This window comes from Aureobasidium namibiae, assembly GCF_000721765.1.
Source record: "Aureobasidium namibiae CBS 147.97 unplaced genomic scaffold scaffold_3, whole genome shotgun sequence".
Lineage (NCBI taxonomy): Eukaryota > Fungi > Ascomycota > Dothideomycetes > Dothideales > Saccotheciaceae > Aureobasidium > Aureobasidium namibiae.
In genome coordinates, this window is record NW_013581206.1 from 1,383,791 (window position 1) to 1,399,968 (window position 16,178).

Below are 16,178 nucleotides of genomic sequence, written 5' to 3' on the forward strand. Positions count from 1 at the left end.
TGCTGCAATAGAGTCTCCCCCCAAGTCTGTGACTTGCACGCTCCTCCCACAAAGTTTACTCTATCCTCGCTATAGAAATGCACAATCGTATCTAAATTAGAGCGGCATCCACAGAAAACCGCGGGAACGTCGCATTTCCACGGACACTATTCTGTTTCACGAAACTGTTGTGCATTTTTATAGCTATACACATCAAAGAAACCGACACACGAGAGGATGCAGTTGTTACCACATGGCGTGATTACATGCAGGGTGGTTGGAATCGATAGTGCTCGATCCGGTAATAGGTCTGTTGCTTGGTCGATGGAAAGATGTTTCGAAGTGAAGGGTGTCCATATAATAGGCAAGTGCTTCCACCACTGCTCTTTCCCTCACATTCACCGACGATCTCATCCGACACTTGTTTGTGTTAGTCACTTCACTTCAACTCAGCCACACCTCTCTTCACGGACCTGCGTGGTCTCTATTATTCAAGATCCAAACCTCAGCCCTATTCATCTCGTCAGAACGAGTCCACAACCATCATGCACTTCCTCAAGACTGCTGCGATTTGTGCCGCTGCGCTCTCGAGCCTCGTTGTTGCCCAGGCCCCTCGTCTAGCATTCACCAAAACACCAAGCAGTGTCATCGCAGGTCAACCAGTCGCAATTCAGTACACTGCGCAGAACCTGGCCCAGGTGAGAGATGTGATTTGTGCCGATTGTTGAATCATGCTGACGGGGACAAGCCTGCAACTATTGTACTGAGAAAGGGTGACCCTTCCAATCTGATGGATGTCTCTACTCTGACCAGTAAGTTCGATGACCATATGTCAACAACATGAACGCGTACTCACATTTCAAAGCCAACGCCCTGAATGGTAGCTACACTTGGATCCCTGATAGGTCACTCGACAACGCAAGCGATTACGCTCTTCAGATTTCCCAAGGCTACGAGATCAACTACTCTGGGCTGATCACTCTCACTGGTGGTAACGCCTCCGCTGTGTCTTCCGCAAAGTCAGCTAGCTCGTCATCTCAAGCCGCCCAATCGTCATTGACTGCTTCTGCTGTATCGAGCATCCAATCTGTCATTGCGAGCTACAACTCATCGTTGAACAACTTGACCGCGGTTGTGTCTATCCAGACCTCACCTCCCACTCCTCCATCCAACACTACTGCTGTTGTCGTTGTTGCACCCAGCGCTGGAACCGGTTCGCCCTCCATTCGCAACACGACCATTATCACGCCAACTTTGACTTCTTCGTCTCCAAGCGGATCGAGAAGTACCGTCACTTCAGTCGTGACTTCGAGCGCAGGAACATCATCTCGCGGCTCGTCAAGCTCGACTGCAGCAAGCGCTTCTAGTACCGGCGCCGCATCAACCATGGCCAAAGCTAGTACTCCTGTCCTTGCACTCTTCGGTGTTGCTGCAGTCTTTTTCTTCCAGTAGACATACTCGAAGTAGACTTGTTTCTGCGATCTTGCTGATGATGACATGAGAGCAGAGCGACGGGGGATACTCTACGTACAAATACTTAATGCCTAGCCTACGATTTTTCGAATGCGCTTCCAGTTTTTCAACTTGCCTCGTCTTCCAAAGAATATGTTTTGGATGTACAACATCTACTAGATCGGCAGCGTGCGACTCGATAATCGACACATGACTGTGGCTATCGGAGGCGCAGCTCATTCTTAGGATCTGGGACCTCCTGCATCAAGTGCAGCACGTGAACAATATATTCCCGTCTTTACGCCCTATCACGCGCCAAAGTTTGTCACTCTCATCCCGTACTCACGACTGAACGCAGGCCGGGATGGAGCTGTCTGGATGCACAATCATCTCTAAAAGGTAGAGGAGCCCTTAGAGAGCCACTAGTATCACGATTCTCAGTGGAGGCCTCCTGGTCCACCGGATAGTTGTGCATTTCCATAGCTGTGTGCGTTACATACTTTTGCACACCGAGAGCGCGAACGAGCAGGAGTAAGATTGGCCAGCACTCTATTTTGAGCCTTGTTCCTGCAGCAGCCGGGCCGAAGGCCAGTGCGTTTCCAGATGCATCTGGTCAGACGCAGGTCACGAATCAGCAGCCATTTCTCTCCATTTTTCCATCATAGCCGATGGAGGGCTGGCTGTGAGTACAGCTCGAGCTGAGATACACGCAGCATGCAGATGTAAGCTTTTGAAGCTGACAGCGTGATAGAAAGATTTGTTTGCATTGTCGACCGTCATGCTAAGCAACCAGGGGTCTTTCGTTTGTCCTGGTCCCAAACACGCTTGCAACGGTTTAGACTCGCCGAGCGACCCAGTGCCAAGTAGCGATCGTTTTGCTTTCCCCAGAGCCCTGAGCCAGGCTTTCCCAGAAAATCATCGCTGCGATTTGCAGTGTATCGAGTACCTGCTTGGCCAAATCTCGCTTGCTTGCCACTCACTTACTCTGCCGGTGCTCACTATTCCCGAAGGAAGAAACACATACGTGTACATGTTGAGTTGCGTGAGTGTGGCAAGTCGAGTCAAAGAGGTATTGAGTTTTGACACCGCCGTGGCAACCGAGTGGCCATGTGGGTAAGGATTCGAGAAGGGGAAAAAGGGACAAGATGTTAACCTGCAAAAGGTAAGATGGGCAAGCTTGACTAGCGCCGAGAGCCGCTTGTGTGGTGAGGGGAGGCTTTTGGGAGCATCCGCGCGCCGTCGTTGTATCAAACGGCGCCATGTTTAGATGTGGTGTGGTGTCATGGCTTGCCCTTCTGCACTGTTGCCTCCCTATTAGCTTCTGGACTCCATGAAATGGCGCATCACTGTCATTTCAAATAGATATAAGGGCTAGGTCTGCGACATCTTTGCTCCTTCTCTCCCTCTTCACCTCTTTCCTGCAACGATCGCTACTTCTGCTTGCATACCATCTCTTTCTCCAAAACAACCCACACAACACAACTACACATCAAGATGCGTTTCTCTACTCAGACCCTCATTGCTCTCATGGCCTCTCCTCTGTTGGCCCTTGCCGATGGCAACACTTTCACCAACTCCAACTACAATGGCATCACTGCCGGCAAGACCTTTGACCTGACCTGGAAGCCTACCACCTCCGGCACCGTCTCCATCATCCTCCGCTCCGGCGCCAGCAACAACCTCACTCCTGGAGTCTACGTTGCCCGTAAGTCACCTATCTCCTATACTCTTGCCAGCGGTCAAAAGTACATCACTAACACAAGTCCTACAGAGGGCCTCACCAACTCTGGTAGCTACAGCTGGACTGTTCCCAGCGACATCACTCGCGGCACCGACTACGCCCTCGAGATCGTCGACGACTCCAACCCCAACGACACCTCCAACACAGCCTACACTCCCCAATTCGTCATTGACAGCACAAACACCGTTGCCTCGAGCACCTCGTACATCAGCCAAGCCTCGTCCGCTGCCTCTTCTGCCTCGTCTGCCGCCTCGTCTGGCATCAGCAGCGCAAACTCCTCTGCCTCGTCGGCATCAAAGTCTGCTTCCTCGGCCTCGTCCTCGGCCTCCAAGTCTGAGAGCAGCGCTGCCAGCTCGGCTAGCAAGTCAGAGTCGAGCGCTGCTTCTTCGGCATCAAAATCCGCTAGCTCTGCTGCCAGCTCGGCTTCGTCGAGGGCTTCGTCTGCTACTAGCTCTGCTGCTGCCACTTCCACTGGTGGTGCTGTTGCTTCTGCCATGCCCTACGGTCTTTTGGCTCTTGTTGCCGCCGCTGCTCTGTAAAGGATTCGACGGCTCAATGAAATCACAAGGGCATGAGTGCAAGATGGGTGGTGACTAATGTAAAAAGAAGACGACGATGACACTGTTTTGTCGATGTTCAATTTCCTAATGATACCTTTATTTGTATATGATATCTTTGTTTCAAATTCCCTGATCCGAAAGCCCATGTTGCGCTGATTGATCGAAAGGCAGTGTGATGATCTTGTGATCGTTAGCTAGTCGGCTCCTCACTCTATCTGTGTAACCCCTCCTCGGATGCTAGAGTTTGTGACTATCACAGCCCTTTCTGAACTTGTCCCTACAGTCTCCCCTACAACTCCTCATGGCGGGATGAGATGAGCACCCTGCTATAGCAATGCGCAAAAGTCTCCAAGGTACTCACGCATCAAGAGAGAACCATCGCAATACTGCTCCTCTATGAACCAACCCCGTTCTTGCTGCCTAAACTACTGTGCGTTTTGGTAGCTATATGCGTTACAAAGCCCTTGCATACAGTGAGCTACGTTTGAATGCATTCATATCTCAACTCCTGATTAAGCGTGTAGTCAGTCTAGCTATACCGTTCCCTCTGGCTTTCTAAACCTGCTCTTTGTTTTCCCTCCCGACGTCAGTATCTCTTTTTTTTCCCTCTTCGCAAAGTCTATGTAGATTGGCATCTAGTGATAGCTAGCTGTGAGATATGTAAGGTATTGAGTACATATAAATTGGGTGCAATGTGCATGAATGGTACTTCTAGGATAGTGAAACAAGTGTGCTGCACCTAGGCTTTTTGGCTACCATGATAGAGAGACACTGTCACGTATGGATTCATCGAAGATTGTTGTAAATCTTTTGCTTTGCATTGTTCATAATTGCGACTGAGGTATGAATTGATATTTCCCTCTTTTCTACGAGCATCCTCTGTATGCAGCTTACAACCACCCACGCATCCCAGCAAAAGCAGGATCAACCTGCTCATCAAGCAAAAGACACCGAGCGGCCTTGCACACTCGAACTCTTCTTTGGCCGTCCCTTCTTTCTAGGCGTGTTCTGATTAGAATCAATGCTCTTTCTCTTGCGACCACGCTTTTGTCCACTGCCAGGGGTCGCGCTCTCGCCTCTCTCACTTGGAGTTTCGTAGCCGTCGCCATTCATCGTCATTGAAGTATCCATGTCACCTTCTGCATCCTCCTTGTCGACTCTGAGTTCGCTGTCGACTGCCATGACTTCTGAGAACGAGTTGCAAAGGCTGAGCTGCCCTTCAGGCGTCTCAAGAGCTGCCATGATCTCTTGATTGCGTGCAAGATATCTCTCAGTCAGATTTGTCGAGTTGGGAATGCGCTGCAATGCACGCACGGTTTCTTTGCTCGCCTTAGCCTTTGCGGCTGCCTGGTGTTTGCTGACGTTCCAAAGTCGTCGAAGGTATGTACGTGTTTCCCACAGGAGCAGGAGAACCTGAACGTAGACAGTCAACTCGCGTAATCGAGCTGGGTCGACTGGCTTGCTCTGAGAAGAAGGAATACCAACAGCGATGCCGTTCTCGCCATCGACCATTGGGGCATCCTTCTCAATGAGCATGCGAAGAATGTCGACGTCGACCATATGAGCGACGGGAGTACCGGTGTTGGCCATAACTTTCTCGATACACTCAATAAGGTGCTGGAGCTCATCAAATTTGGCGTAGTCGAAGAAAGCCAGATTCTCAGATACGAATCGGGTGAAAGCGACATGAAATGGAAGTGGACCAGACATGTCAACTTTGGTGACATCAAAACCTACACCTGCTTTGCCGCAGATTGCTGTCAGGAACTTGATGCGGATCTTGGCCTTTCCTGTTTTGAGGACTTCCCAGAAGTGGTGCATCACCGATGTCGGTGGCGTTCCTGCGTATCCCTGGTTGCTCTTGGCCACGTTTTGCTGGTACGTGAACGCCTGATGGACAGCGCCGATGTGCTCCTTCTCGAACATGGCTTCGTGCTTGCTGTAAAGCCCCATATGCTCCTGGAAGGCAAATGTGGCTATCTTGGTATCTGGACAAGTCTCGAGCGCGATGAAGCAGGGCCCTGTCTCCTTGGGATGGACAAGTCCTTGGCGGCCAATACTAGCAACCACTTGGACTGCGTTGAACGCGAGGGTGTCGGCTGAGGTAAGCGCAACATCGCGGATTCTACCCAGAAATTGTTGCGCGATAGAAGTGGCTGCGCCGTCGCGATCGGTAGCCATGTAGGTGTTGCCGAGTCTTTCAGTGCCAGCTTCCACGCCAGTACCGACTTGAACCAGACTCGACTCGCCAGGCTTGTCACCAGCACAGTAGAAGTCTTTCAGACCAACGATCAGTGTCATCGGAAGTTGTTGATCGTCAGACTCTAGCGCGAGTTTGAATGCATTACATACATCTGCACGCATCAACTGACCTGGCCAAGCTTGACACAGCATGCAAACACTGTCGAGTGCTGCTTGACGAAGAACCATGGGTTGGTTAGGGCTTGTGTAAGGACAGATCAAGTCTACAGCGAGGAATGCCACATGTTGGCCCTTGTAGTCTGGGAACTTCTCCTTGAATGAACCGAGGTGATCATCAAGGTTGAAGGCTTTGCCAAAATGGCCGGCAATGGTAATTAGTCTCCTCGTCTTTTGCGCTACAGCTGGGTTGCTGTTCATGTCAACAGGCAAGCCTCGCTTAATCTGGTCGTACAGTGAAAGCGTAACTTTGACAAGCCTCTCGGTATTGTGCAGTTCACCGTCCAGAGTCCAGAGACAGATTGCTACTTCCTTGAGCTCGGCAGGTGGAAGTCTGGTAAAGCTTCCAAGTAGAGCTTGCTGTATGTTGACGAGGAAGTCTCGGTTGAGATTCTTCATATGAGGCAAGGTGTGACGAAGGATGACAATTGCTGAGCGATATACTAGCAAGTTATCATCTGTGCTGAGATTCGTGACATAAGGTTGGAGAGTTTGCAATTGGTCTGCTTTGAACAGCTTGGCGTTGGCTGCCGAGAAGATGGTGAGTGTCTGCAATACGTGCTGCTGTGGAGGGCTTTCTGGCAGTTCGCTCGGATCAACGATAGCGTCGAACATGAGCTTCACCATCTCCTTGCACACGACGACATTTGCTTTTGCCGCTTTGGACTTCTCTGACAGAATTTGCTGCAAAAGTTCTGGCAGGACTGCTTCGGTGGTCTCAGTCTTGCGCTTGACGATATTGATCACCAGACCGGTTTGCTCTCGTAGGCGGAGCTTCTTCTTGACTGCATCGGTGTCTGAACCAGAAATGGCGTGGAAGGGTGTCATCCAGATATCCTCGAACGTCAGACGAGCAAGTTCCACAATGCTCTCATCAGCATCCGTGACACGATTGATTAGGGTATCTGCGATCAATGCTTTCATGTTTAGAGCATCGTTTCGCAGGTACATATCTTTCAGCATCTTCATCGCACGCTTTCTAACATGCAAATTGGCATCCTGAGCTCGCATAATGACGCGCTCGTAGAGCATCGTATCGAGTTTTGGACGTAAGGAGAGACATTTGGCAATGAGACCAAGAGCAGAGTCACGAACTTGAGTCGAGTTGTCTGCAAGACACCTGATGATGCTGTTGATGAAGAAAGTGCCCTGATCAAGAATGGTAGGATCCATCTCGAGAAGTTGTTCAATACTTTTCAAGCTCTTGCTTCGTAAAGAAGCCTGATCGCCAGCCATGGTACCAAGAAGTTTGCTAAAGATCTTGTTGAAAGCTCGGCAGAAAGGCAAATTCATGGTGATCAAGACAGCTGCAAATCTTGCGTCTTCGGTGGTGACTTGCTTGAAGTCGTATTCGGTTTCGAGCCATCCCGAATCCTTGATCATAAAAGCCAAGCGTTCTTCGAGTTTAGTTGACTTCGAGGTGCTTTGGCCAAGCTGAAGGACTTGCTTTGCCCATTGGACAGTGTGGTACCCTCGGGCAGTCATCAACTCTGTATCATCCGTGCCTCTAGCTTGGAGATATTCGAGTATGACACGGTACGGACCATCGAATGACAACAACTCGTCCTCTTCGATCTGCTCGGCTATAATGTTCTCGTGAAGTTGCAGCAGCTTGGCTGTAACTTCTGAACGTTCTGTGTTTGGGTGGCGAGCTGCAGACTGAGCTTGTAGACGTAGCTCGGTAATTCGGGTAGCCATGCCGCCCATCAGTTCAAGAGCCATTGCTTTGGAAGGAGCCGAGCCTTTGTGGTTTTCGGAAAGTTCAAACATCTTAGCCAGAAGCACACGGAGGAACATCTCGGCAGCCGGCCAGTCGGTGTTGCCCAATACGCTCAGGAAATCTTCAGTGAAAATGTCCAGAAGGTTTCTGTAAGGCTGGTCTCCTGATTTTGTCGAGGTCAAAGCACGCTGAACCATGTAATTGACGACATAGTGAGCATCTCTGTATGCAGCTTCGTACAGAGGATTGGTGACCGATGCTAGATCTTCCGGTCCATCGCTTGTACGCTTCTTCGGCTTGGGCTTACGTTTAGCACGACGCTTCTTTTCTATTTCACTGTCGAAGTCTGAGTCTGCATCAGACTCCTCGTCGGAAGACTCTGCATCTTCCTCAGGTCTCTCGGTGTCGTCTTCCTCAGTGACAGATTTCGTCTTGGGTTCCATACGTGTTGCACTGGTCTGTACCAAACGCATGAGTAGAGCAGACACCAGCTGTATTGGCTTTGCATCAACCATCTTGAACTGGCGAGCGCTTTGCCTACCAACAGGGAGTTTCTCGAGAGAAGTCAAGATCTCGTCGAAGATTGATTGCCTCTGTTCTGGGTAACGAGCGAAGATCTTGGCTAGCACATCCATGGCAGCCCTACGGGCCGTCTCGAACCTTTGTATCCCAAGAGCAGAATCTTTCTCAGATGTCGCATTCTCAACGAACACCAGCGTCTTGCAGATGAACTCGGCAGAAACGATGACACGCTCATCGACGTCGGTTTTGGCAATAAGATCGCCGAGGAGTTTGATGACCCGAATGCAGACTGTCAAAACCTGTGTCAGAGACTTACTCTGAGAAGAGGCGAATTTGAATGCATCAGCCATATCTCCATTACTCCTCATCTCCACCACGGGGATGATGCAAGTCTCAACCACATGAATCAGGCTGCTCAAGAGGGTGGCGAGCGTTTCTTCAGAGTAAAGCTGTTTTTCCTTCTCTTCCCGACCTGCCGTCATGATGCGAAGCAATGTTTTGCAAGCGTTCAGACCTTGCTCTCCAATACCAATGCGGTGAAGCCAGTCATCGACCTCTTGCGGAGTATCATCGTCTATACGATAGTTACAAGTACCGGCAGCAGTGACAGCGTGATCACATAAACGCTGTATACGGCCCAGATCTTCGACGTCGATACTGTGTAAGCGAGCATTGGCGACAACCTTGTACAAAGCGGTGTCGAGCTGGGTTTGGATGGCTGCTTGCAGAACGGGCGTTCCCTCGACAGCATCATCGACATTGAAGAAGCGAGCAGTATTTGACGATACCATGCCAGATGTGTCCGCTTGCATCTGATCCTCAGCCTCAAAGATCTCAGAAATCAGGTTCTGTAGTCTTGCCACTGCAGCGTTTGCCTTTTCTTGCTGAGCGATGCTTGCCGAAGTCAGACACTGATCGGCCTCATAGTCTGCACGCTTCTGCGATTCTGATTTAGGCGCCTTTTGAAAGTTGGTGGATGCTGAATCAGGTACGTGTATGTACTGAGCGCGTTGTGCTTCGGTAAGGCTTTCGGGAATCACGACCGCGATGGTTGATCTCTGAGAACTTGGTTGAGAGCCTTGCGATGGCGTCGGCGGTATGCCATTTGCTTGTGAGGAGCCGGTATGATGGGACACAGGAGCCGACGAGGGAGGGGCCGGAATGACAACTTGTGGGTATGACTTGGAAGTAGACGGCATAGGCTGTGCCGTAGGAAAGGTTGGCGTGGGAGTTGCTGATGAGTAGCCATGGCGGCTTTGCTGGAGCTGAGCAGGGTTTATTGTTCCAGGCGTGGTCCCTTGCGGCGATGGTTTTGGCAATTTGGCGATTGGGTTGGAGATCGGCGTAGGCAGATTGGCTTTTGTGGTAGCATAGTGGGAGGAAATGGTCTTGTCCAGGACCATTTTCGCGAAGGGGCCGAGCTGGTGCTTCGATGGGGTCGAAGTGGTCTGACCTGGACGAGGCTTGGTCTGGTCAAACCTTGCGGGTCTCTTGAAGCGGTACTGTGTGAGAGTGTCCGGGTTGAGAAGGTGTTGGACAGACTCCAGCGTCTTGGTCAATTGTTCCGAGGCTCTTTCAGCATTGTTGGCTTGTGCATCGAGTCGCTCTAGCATGCCATGCGCCGAGAGTTTTTGTTCTTCGGACGTGAAGATCTGTGTGGAAGAGGTGGGAAATGCCAAAGGAGGAGGGATCGAATCTGTATAAAGAGGTCAGCTATTGTGCGAGCCGTATGAATCATGCGATACAATACCGAGAGTGAATGGCAGAATAGAACTGAATGGTGCGAATGGCAGAGCCTCTGTGACGGTAGGAACACGCACATTCTTGCGTGTCCCGTCTGGATGATTGCTACCATTAGGTTGTGACATTGCGAGCAGGAACCACGGGCTCAGATGTGTTGTTTAATTGACATTGTTGCTTTTGCAGGCGAGTTTCTGTGAAGCCTTGAGAAGTTGGTGATGGAAATGGAGTGATCGCAGATAGTGTATTGCAAGAGTCGAACGGGCCAGTGTGAGATGCGACAATATTGGGATACAGCAGAACAATGCTAAGTCAGGCAGGTGCCACCCAAAAGCGATGGAACCGTGGAAAGAGAGTTGTTTAGGCAGGTATCTGCCGCGTTCGAGCCTCACCGCCTGCCTGTTTGGGCCCAAAGTGGCTCTTTCCCTCTTCGCGAGAGAGTCATGGTCTGTCTTTGATTTAAGCGTGTTTGAGATATTTTTACTAGCACCAATTCACAGCTTCACGTTCGCTGTTATCTGCATGTGATGTGTACTGCAAGCGACATACGTAGAAGACAAGTCTTGTCACTTCGCGTTGTCTCACTGATTTAATCATCGATGTTGATTATGAACATTCCAGTCGTGTCTGACAGTCCCAAAAACTCCACCCGTATTGTCCTTTTATCTTCCAACGCCAAATTTACATAATGCTTCGCTTTAAGCAGCAACAGGGATTGTTGCGTACTCCGTCTCGCCGTTCTTCTCAAACTCAGCCATGTCAAGAGCAACAATAATGCTGTCTCTGACGACCTGGTCCTCATCGTTCAAGAACTTCTTGAGTGTCTCTTCCACACCATCTTCATCACCTAAGCTGCCCAATGCCTCAGCAGCCTCGTGGCGAACCATGCTGCTCTCTTTAAGATCGCTCAATGCTCCGGTCAGGGCGGGAATCGAGGCGGGGTGAGAAAGCTGGCCAAACACGAAAGCAATCTCGTGACGGAACAACGCAGAAGAGTCGGTGAAACCACGAGCGAGAGCGTTCACGGCTGGAACAGCAGTAGGAAGGTCGGGAGGAGAGCAAAGGTCGCGGAGGGCGAACATGGCGCGGTAACGGTCGAATAGGGAGAGCTTTGCATCGAGGAGAGTTTGTTCGAGCTCTTCGATTGAGGGCTGCTTTGCAGCAATAGCGAGAGGAGGAGCAGGGTCGATCGAGGCAAAGTCGCTGTAGTCAAGTCAGTCTGAGTAATTCTCCCATCCGCTGGGGTGAGATCCGTACCTCTGCTTCAGCTTCTCCAGCTTTCCAGCATCCGAATGTTCCCACTCGATGCGACCAACAGCAATGTCGCAAGTCTCCTTCACAACAGTCTCCTCGTTCTCGTCGTCTCTTCTCTCGATGAGAAGCTTCAGGCTACCCTTGTCGCCCAGAGCACCGATAGCCTCAGCAGCCTCGTGCCTGCACATGGCATCCTCCTCGCGGTCGCTGAGAACCTTCTGCAAATAAGGGACTGCAGCATCGTGGCGAGACTGGCCCAAGCAGTAGGCGAGTTCGTGCTTGAGAAGCGCTGAGGGAGAAGCGAATCCAGCAGCGATGGCATCAATGGCCGGGATGGTGTTCTCAGTGCGAGGCTCCTGGCATGCTAGGTACTTGAGGGAGAAGAGGGCACGGAAGCGAGCGGCCAGCGCTTCGTTCTCGGAAGTCAGCGTCTTGCGAAGGGCCAAGACGGTGGAGTCGCCGCTGGGGACTTCAGGGGTCTCCTCGGGTGAGATTGCTGAGGGTGCCATGTTGTTTGTAGTAGAGATGCAGTAGAGACCGTCGAGGTATGCTGTAAAGCAGAAGAAGTTTTGACGATTTTGTCACGATTGTTCCAGCCCGAAAAAGTCGGCCCATGATCGATTTGCGGGGTACAGGACGCCACTTTAGATTATCAGATCAAAGAGATAAAGATATTTCAGGGACTATCGAAGGAAGAAAAGAAAAGCTAAGGATCCATCAAGAACCAAAATTACAGAAGAACCGAAATCAGTTGGAGCCCTTCTTCGCCTCGTAAGCAGCGCTATGCTTCACTCTGAGGTCGTAGATCTCCTCGATAAGATCCTTGACTTCGTGACCGTTCTCGCAGTCAGTCCACTTGCCGCCGTCGCGGATGCACCAGTTCCTGTCGTCGACTCTGATAGTGCAGCTCTTGGTAACATTCTTGTCGGCACTTCTCTGAACAGACTGCTTGAGGAGGTGTCTAGAGTATGCTCCATCATCGACGCTCAGGCAGTGGTTCAGCTTGTCAAAATCGATGCCGTGCTCCAAAGCGCAGTCCTTGGCGAGGTCTTCCGAAGGAATCTCTGCGTAGTTGCGTGACATGCACATGGTGAAGCCGAGGTGGATTCTGGGGTTGGGATAGAGGCGAGCTGCACAAAGCTCGATCGAGTTGCCCAAGCATTCAGATGGGCCATGCATGCAAACGACACCGTCGTCGTCCTCGATGGTCCTATTGTTTTGTCAGCTACTGTGGGGTATGTCTCGCATCGAGAAGTTTTACTTACTTTCCAATGTAAGACAGCTTGAAGTCGACGAGATTGCTGACATTAACCATGGCGGGGAGTACGAGATCATGAAGACAGTCACGAGCATCAGGACACTTGCTCATGATATGTGCTTCCAGGGGCACTCTCCTGGGCAAATACTCGTAGACTTCGTTCTCATCATCCATTAAGCCCAGAACCATGAGTCCGCCAATGGGCAGGATACACACGGTGATGATGAAGATGCAGAAAGCTGCGATTGTGATACGACCGCGGGTTGTGCGAGACCATGCACGCTCATATTCACGTCTTGCTGTAAAGAGGTCTTTAGCGGCAGCCTGGAGGTTTGCGCGGGCTTCGGTCCATCTTGAGCGGAGGTCCTGAAGTGTGGGCTCAGGTTGGTCCTCGATGAGAGGTTGCTTCTCAACTTCAGACATGATGTGTTTAGATTTCGATAACGAAAAGACGGATATTGTGTCAGATATCGCAGGTGAAGTCGGGAGTGTTGATAATAAAGCAGCCTGCTTTGCCACTCAAAGGAGGCTGAGGAGGAGGCGTAACTCTCGTCACTGGACCCTGAAAAGCTCCAGCTCCCGACTGTCAGCTCCACTGTCAGTCTGTCACCCTGTCCACGCATTTCTGATCATCCCTTGTGCATCTCATGAACATACTGTACGATTTCTGCCTGGATTTGTACTACAGCGCTTCGACATTGCAGCTGGTCCTGGAGGCTGCGGCCACTGACCGGCGCTGGTAATATCTTTGTGGAAGATGTCAATGTTGCACTCGTGCGCATAACGAACGTTCAAGAATCATCCATTTCACCTTTCTAGACACAAGAGCATGTGAGATTTCAAAAGAGTGAGTTTAACTTATTCAGTACTTGACTGTGTTTCAAACGTACCTATCGATCATGCTCTCACTCCTCCCCGTGTGCTAAAGTTTGGAACACACGCAGCTGTAAAACTGCACAGTGGTTTCGGGGATTAGGAGGACGCCATTGAGAGAGTTGTGAAATCCATAGCTCTCTGTGGACTTCTCCTACCTTCTGGAGATGGTTGTGCATTTTGATAGTGATTCTCACGCTCCACGCCTTCGTAGGAGAACTGGGGAGGCCTGCCGCCCGTGGGAGTTACAAACTTCAACACACGGAGGCTATACTGAGTCCATGCAAAGGTGTAAGGATAGAATCTGACGACGTCATCGGCACCGTGATTCTTGCCAACGAAACTCGTTCTTTTTTTTCCTCACCACTTCATCGTGGCGGACATGCGTTTTCCAGTCAGTTGAATATGTGGACTCGCTTAGGGTAACCTCAAGAACCATTTGGTATCCGCATTGGCGCCGCCGCGATGGTGTCATGCAAGGTGTGAGCGTGGAGTGCGATCCGAAAGCTCTTGATCTGCTGCCCTCCAGGACGAAATATTTCCAGGGATCTGCTGCCTGCGGAGCCACATGTAGATAAAGTATCAACTCATCAGCGCCAACTAATCTTGCACGTATGGCGACGGTCAGCCGAGGAAGTCAAACTTCATCCGCTTTTCGTATAAACAACCAATCGCGCGGCATTCCAATCTCGGTTGGGAACTGGACCTGTTCTTGTGCACCCGTGTTATATTTACGGCGGTGATAAGAGCTGCATGCAGTGTCCCGGAATTCTCGGTCAGGGGCCGGGGGCCTGTGTCGGTCTGACCTTTTTCGAGCTCCACCGACAGCGTCATATCCCGGTTTGTTGACTGCCGCATCGATAATCGTCACTGGGTGGCTACATCCACTCAACAGACCCTTGCTCGAAAAGCAAAGTGAAGGAAGAGCTCAGCGAAAAGATCTTTTCAGCTGCGTCCGAACATCTTCCGCGTAGCTGTACATAACTAGCTTTCTCTCTTGCGACTCGTCTCTTCCCAACTATTTTTCTGTACAGCGAGACGTCATGCCTCACTCTACATCACAGTCCCTCAAGCTACTCAGCAAGAACCTCTCGCAGATTGCGTCCCAGTCGGGTCGCGCAACTGTGAGAGTCCCCACCTATGACCGTTCCTCGGTCAAGGAGGGTGTTGTCCACATTGGTGTCGGTGGTTTCCACAGAGCTCATTTGGCCGTCTACCTCCACAACTTGATGGAGAAGCATGGCGTGCGCGACTATGCCATCGCCGGTGTTGGTCTTCAGCCCTTCGACGCTTCGATGCGCGACATCTTGAAGAACCAGGATCACCTCTACACTGTCATCGAGCGCGGTGCTGATGGCAGCTCTGCCAACGTCAATGGCGCTATCACCTCGTTCCTCTTTGCGCCCGACAACCGCCAGGCCGTCATTGACAAGATGGCTCACCCTGACACCAAGATCGTATCCATGACCATCACCGAGTCCGGCTACTACTACAACGAAAACACTCACGAGCTCCAAGCCGAGCACCCCGATATCCAGCACGATCTCAAGAACGAGAACTCCCCCAAGACTACCTTCGGTTTCCTCTACGCCGGTATGAAGAGACGTCACCAGCTCGGTCTCAACCCCTTCACCGTCCTTTCTTGCGACAACATGCAGAAGAACGGTTCCATCACTCGTCACATGCTCGTCTCATTCGCCAAACTCGCCAACCCCGAAATCGCCAACTGGATCTCCGAGAAGGGTGCCTTCCCCAACTCCATGGTCGACCGTATCACTCCCCGCACCGAAAAAACCGACATTGCCGCTCTCGCTGAAGACTTTGGTATTGAGGACGCATGGCCCGTTGTTACTGAGCCCTTCATGCAGTGGGTTGTTGAGGACAAGTTCTGCGATGGCCGCCCTCCCTTCGAGAAGGTCGGTGTCCAGGTCGTCAAGGATGTTCACGACGTCGAGCAGTTCGAAATGCACAAGCTGCGCCTTCTCAACGGTTCTCACTCTGCTCTCGGTTACCCCGGTCAGCTCGCTGGCTTCAAGTACATCCACGAAGTCATCAACCACCCCGTCTACCGCAAGTTCGTCGAGCAGATGATGCACAAGGAAGTCAAGCCTCTTCTTCCCGCCATCCCTGGTGTCGACATCGACCAGTACTGCAACACCCTCATGGAGCGTTTCTCCAACCCTACCATCATGGACCAGCTTCCCCGTATCTGCCTTGGTGCCTCTGGCAAGATCCCTCAGTTCATCATGCCCTCAATCGCTGAGCAGATCTGGGGCGAACACAACTTCCGCCGTCTTTCTTTCGTCGCCGCTGCCTGGTTCCGCTACATCAACGGTGTCGATGACGCTGGCAACAAGTTCGAGGTTGACGATCCTATGGTCAAGGAGCTCCAGGCCAAGGCCAAGGCTGGTGGTAACAAGCCCCACGAACTTTTGAGCATCAAGTCTCTCTTCGGTGACGACTTGCGCAACGATGAGAGATTCATCAAGGAGGTCACCACCGCCATGGAGCTCATCGCCAAGGACGGTGTCATGGCCACTCTTCCCAAGTACATCGACTAAGTGACTCTCGACACGTGTCGACGGGAGAGCTGCTGGTCGGCATTTCCGGTCACACGATACAGAAAGAGATGATATACAGTCACACCACACAACGCTTTCC

At 51.3% G+C, this 16,178-nt stretch overlaps 6 protein-coding genes across 6 annotated transcripts; 3 read left to right on the plus strand and 3 right to left on the minus strand.

Moving 5' to 3' along the window:
- Positions 1 to 524: 524 nt before the first annotated feature.
- Positions 525 to 1,431, plus strand: M436DRAFT_61569 (uncharacterized protein; the record flags this gene model as incomplete). Its single annotated transcript, XM_013574893.1, has 3 exons — positions 525 to 677; positions 728 to 791; positions 845 to 1,431. The coding sequence occupies 3 exons, from the start codon at positions 525 to 527 to the stop codon at positions 1,429 to 1,431; spliced, it is 804 nt and encodes a 267-aa protein (XP_013430347.1).
- Positions 1,432 to 2,925: 1,494 nt separating this feature from the next.
- M436DRAFT_39998 (uncharacterized protein) lies at positions 2,926 to 3,711 on the plus strand (the record flags this gene model as incomplete). Its single annotated transcript, XM_013574651.1, has 2 exons — positions 2,926 to 3,136; positions 3,203 to 3,711. The coding sequence occupies 2 exons, from the start codon at positions 2,926 to 2,928 to the stop codon at positions 3,709 to 3,711; spliced, it is 720 nt and encodes a 239-aa protein (XP_013430105.1).
- Positions 3,712 to 4,668: 957 nt separating this feature from the next.
- Positions 4,669 to 10,005, minus strand: M436DRAFT_40367 (uncharacterized protein; the record flags this gene model as incomplete). Its single annotated transcript, XM_013574713.1, has 2 exons — positions 4,669 to 9,276; positions 9,562 to 10,005. The coding sequence occupies 2 exons, from the start codon at positions 10,003 to 10,005 to the stop codon at positions 4,669 to 4,671; spliced, it is 5,052 nt and encodes a 1,683-aa protein (XP_013430167.1).
- Positions 10,006 to 10,830: 825 nt separating this feature from the next.
- M436DRAFT_61572 (ARM repeat-containing protein) lies at positions 10,831 to 11,895 on the minus strand (the record flags this gene model as incomplete). Its single annotated transcript, XM_013574894.1, has 2 exons — positions 10,831 to 11,335; positions 11,390 to 11,895. The coding sequence occupies 2 exons, from the start codon at positions 11,893 to 11,895 to the stop codon at positions 10,831 to 10,833; spliced, it is 1,011 nt and encodes a 336-aa protein (XP_013430348.1).
- A 238-nt stretch (positions 11,896 to 12,133) lies between these two features.
- Positions 12,134 to 12,818, minus strand: M436DRAFT_40185 (uncharacterized protein; the record flags this gene model as incomplete). The annotated part of the gene is made up of 2 exons (XM_013574689.1): positions 12,134 to 12,596; positions 12,652 to 12,818. 2 exons carry the CDS (start codon positions 12,816 to 12,818, stop codon positions 12,134 to 12,136), a joined length of 630 nt encoding a protein of 209 aa, XP_013430143.1.
- Positions 12,819 to 14,560: 1,742 nt separating this feature from the next.
- M436DRAFT_40665 (putative mannitol 2-dehydrogenase) lies at positions 14,561 to 16,078 on the plus strand (the record flags this gene model as incomplete). The annotated part of the gene is made up of 1 exon (XM_013574765.1): positions 14,561 to 16,078. One exon carries the CDS (start codon positions 14,561 to 14,563, stop codon positions 16,076 to 16,078), a length of 1,518 nt encoding a protein of 505 aa, XP_013430219.1.
- Positions 16,079 to 16,178: the final 100 nt, after the last annotated feature.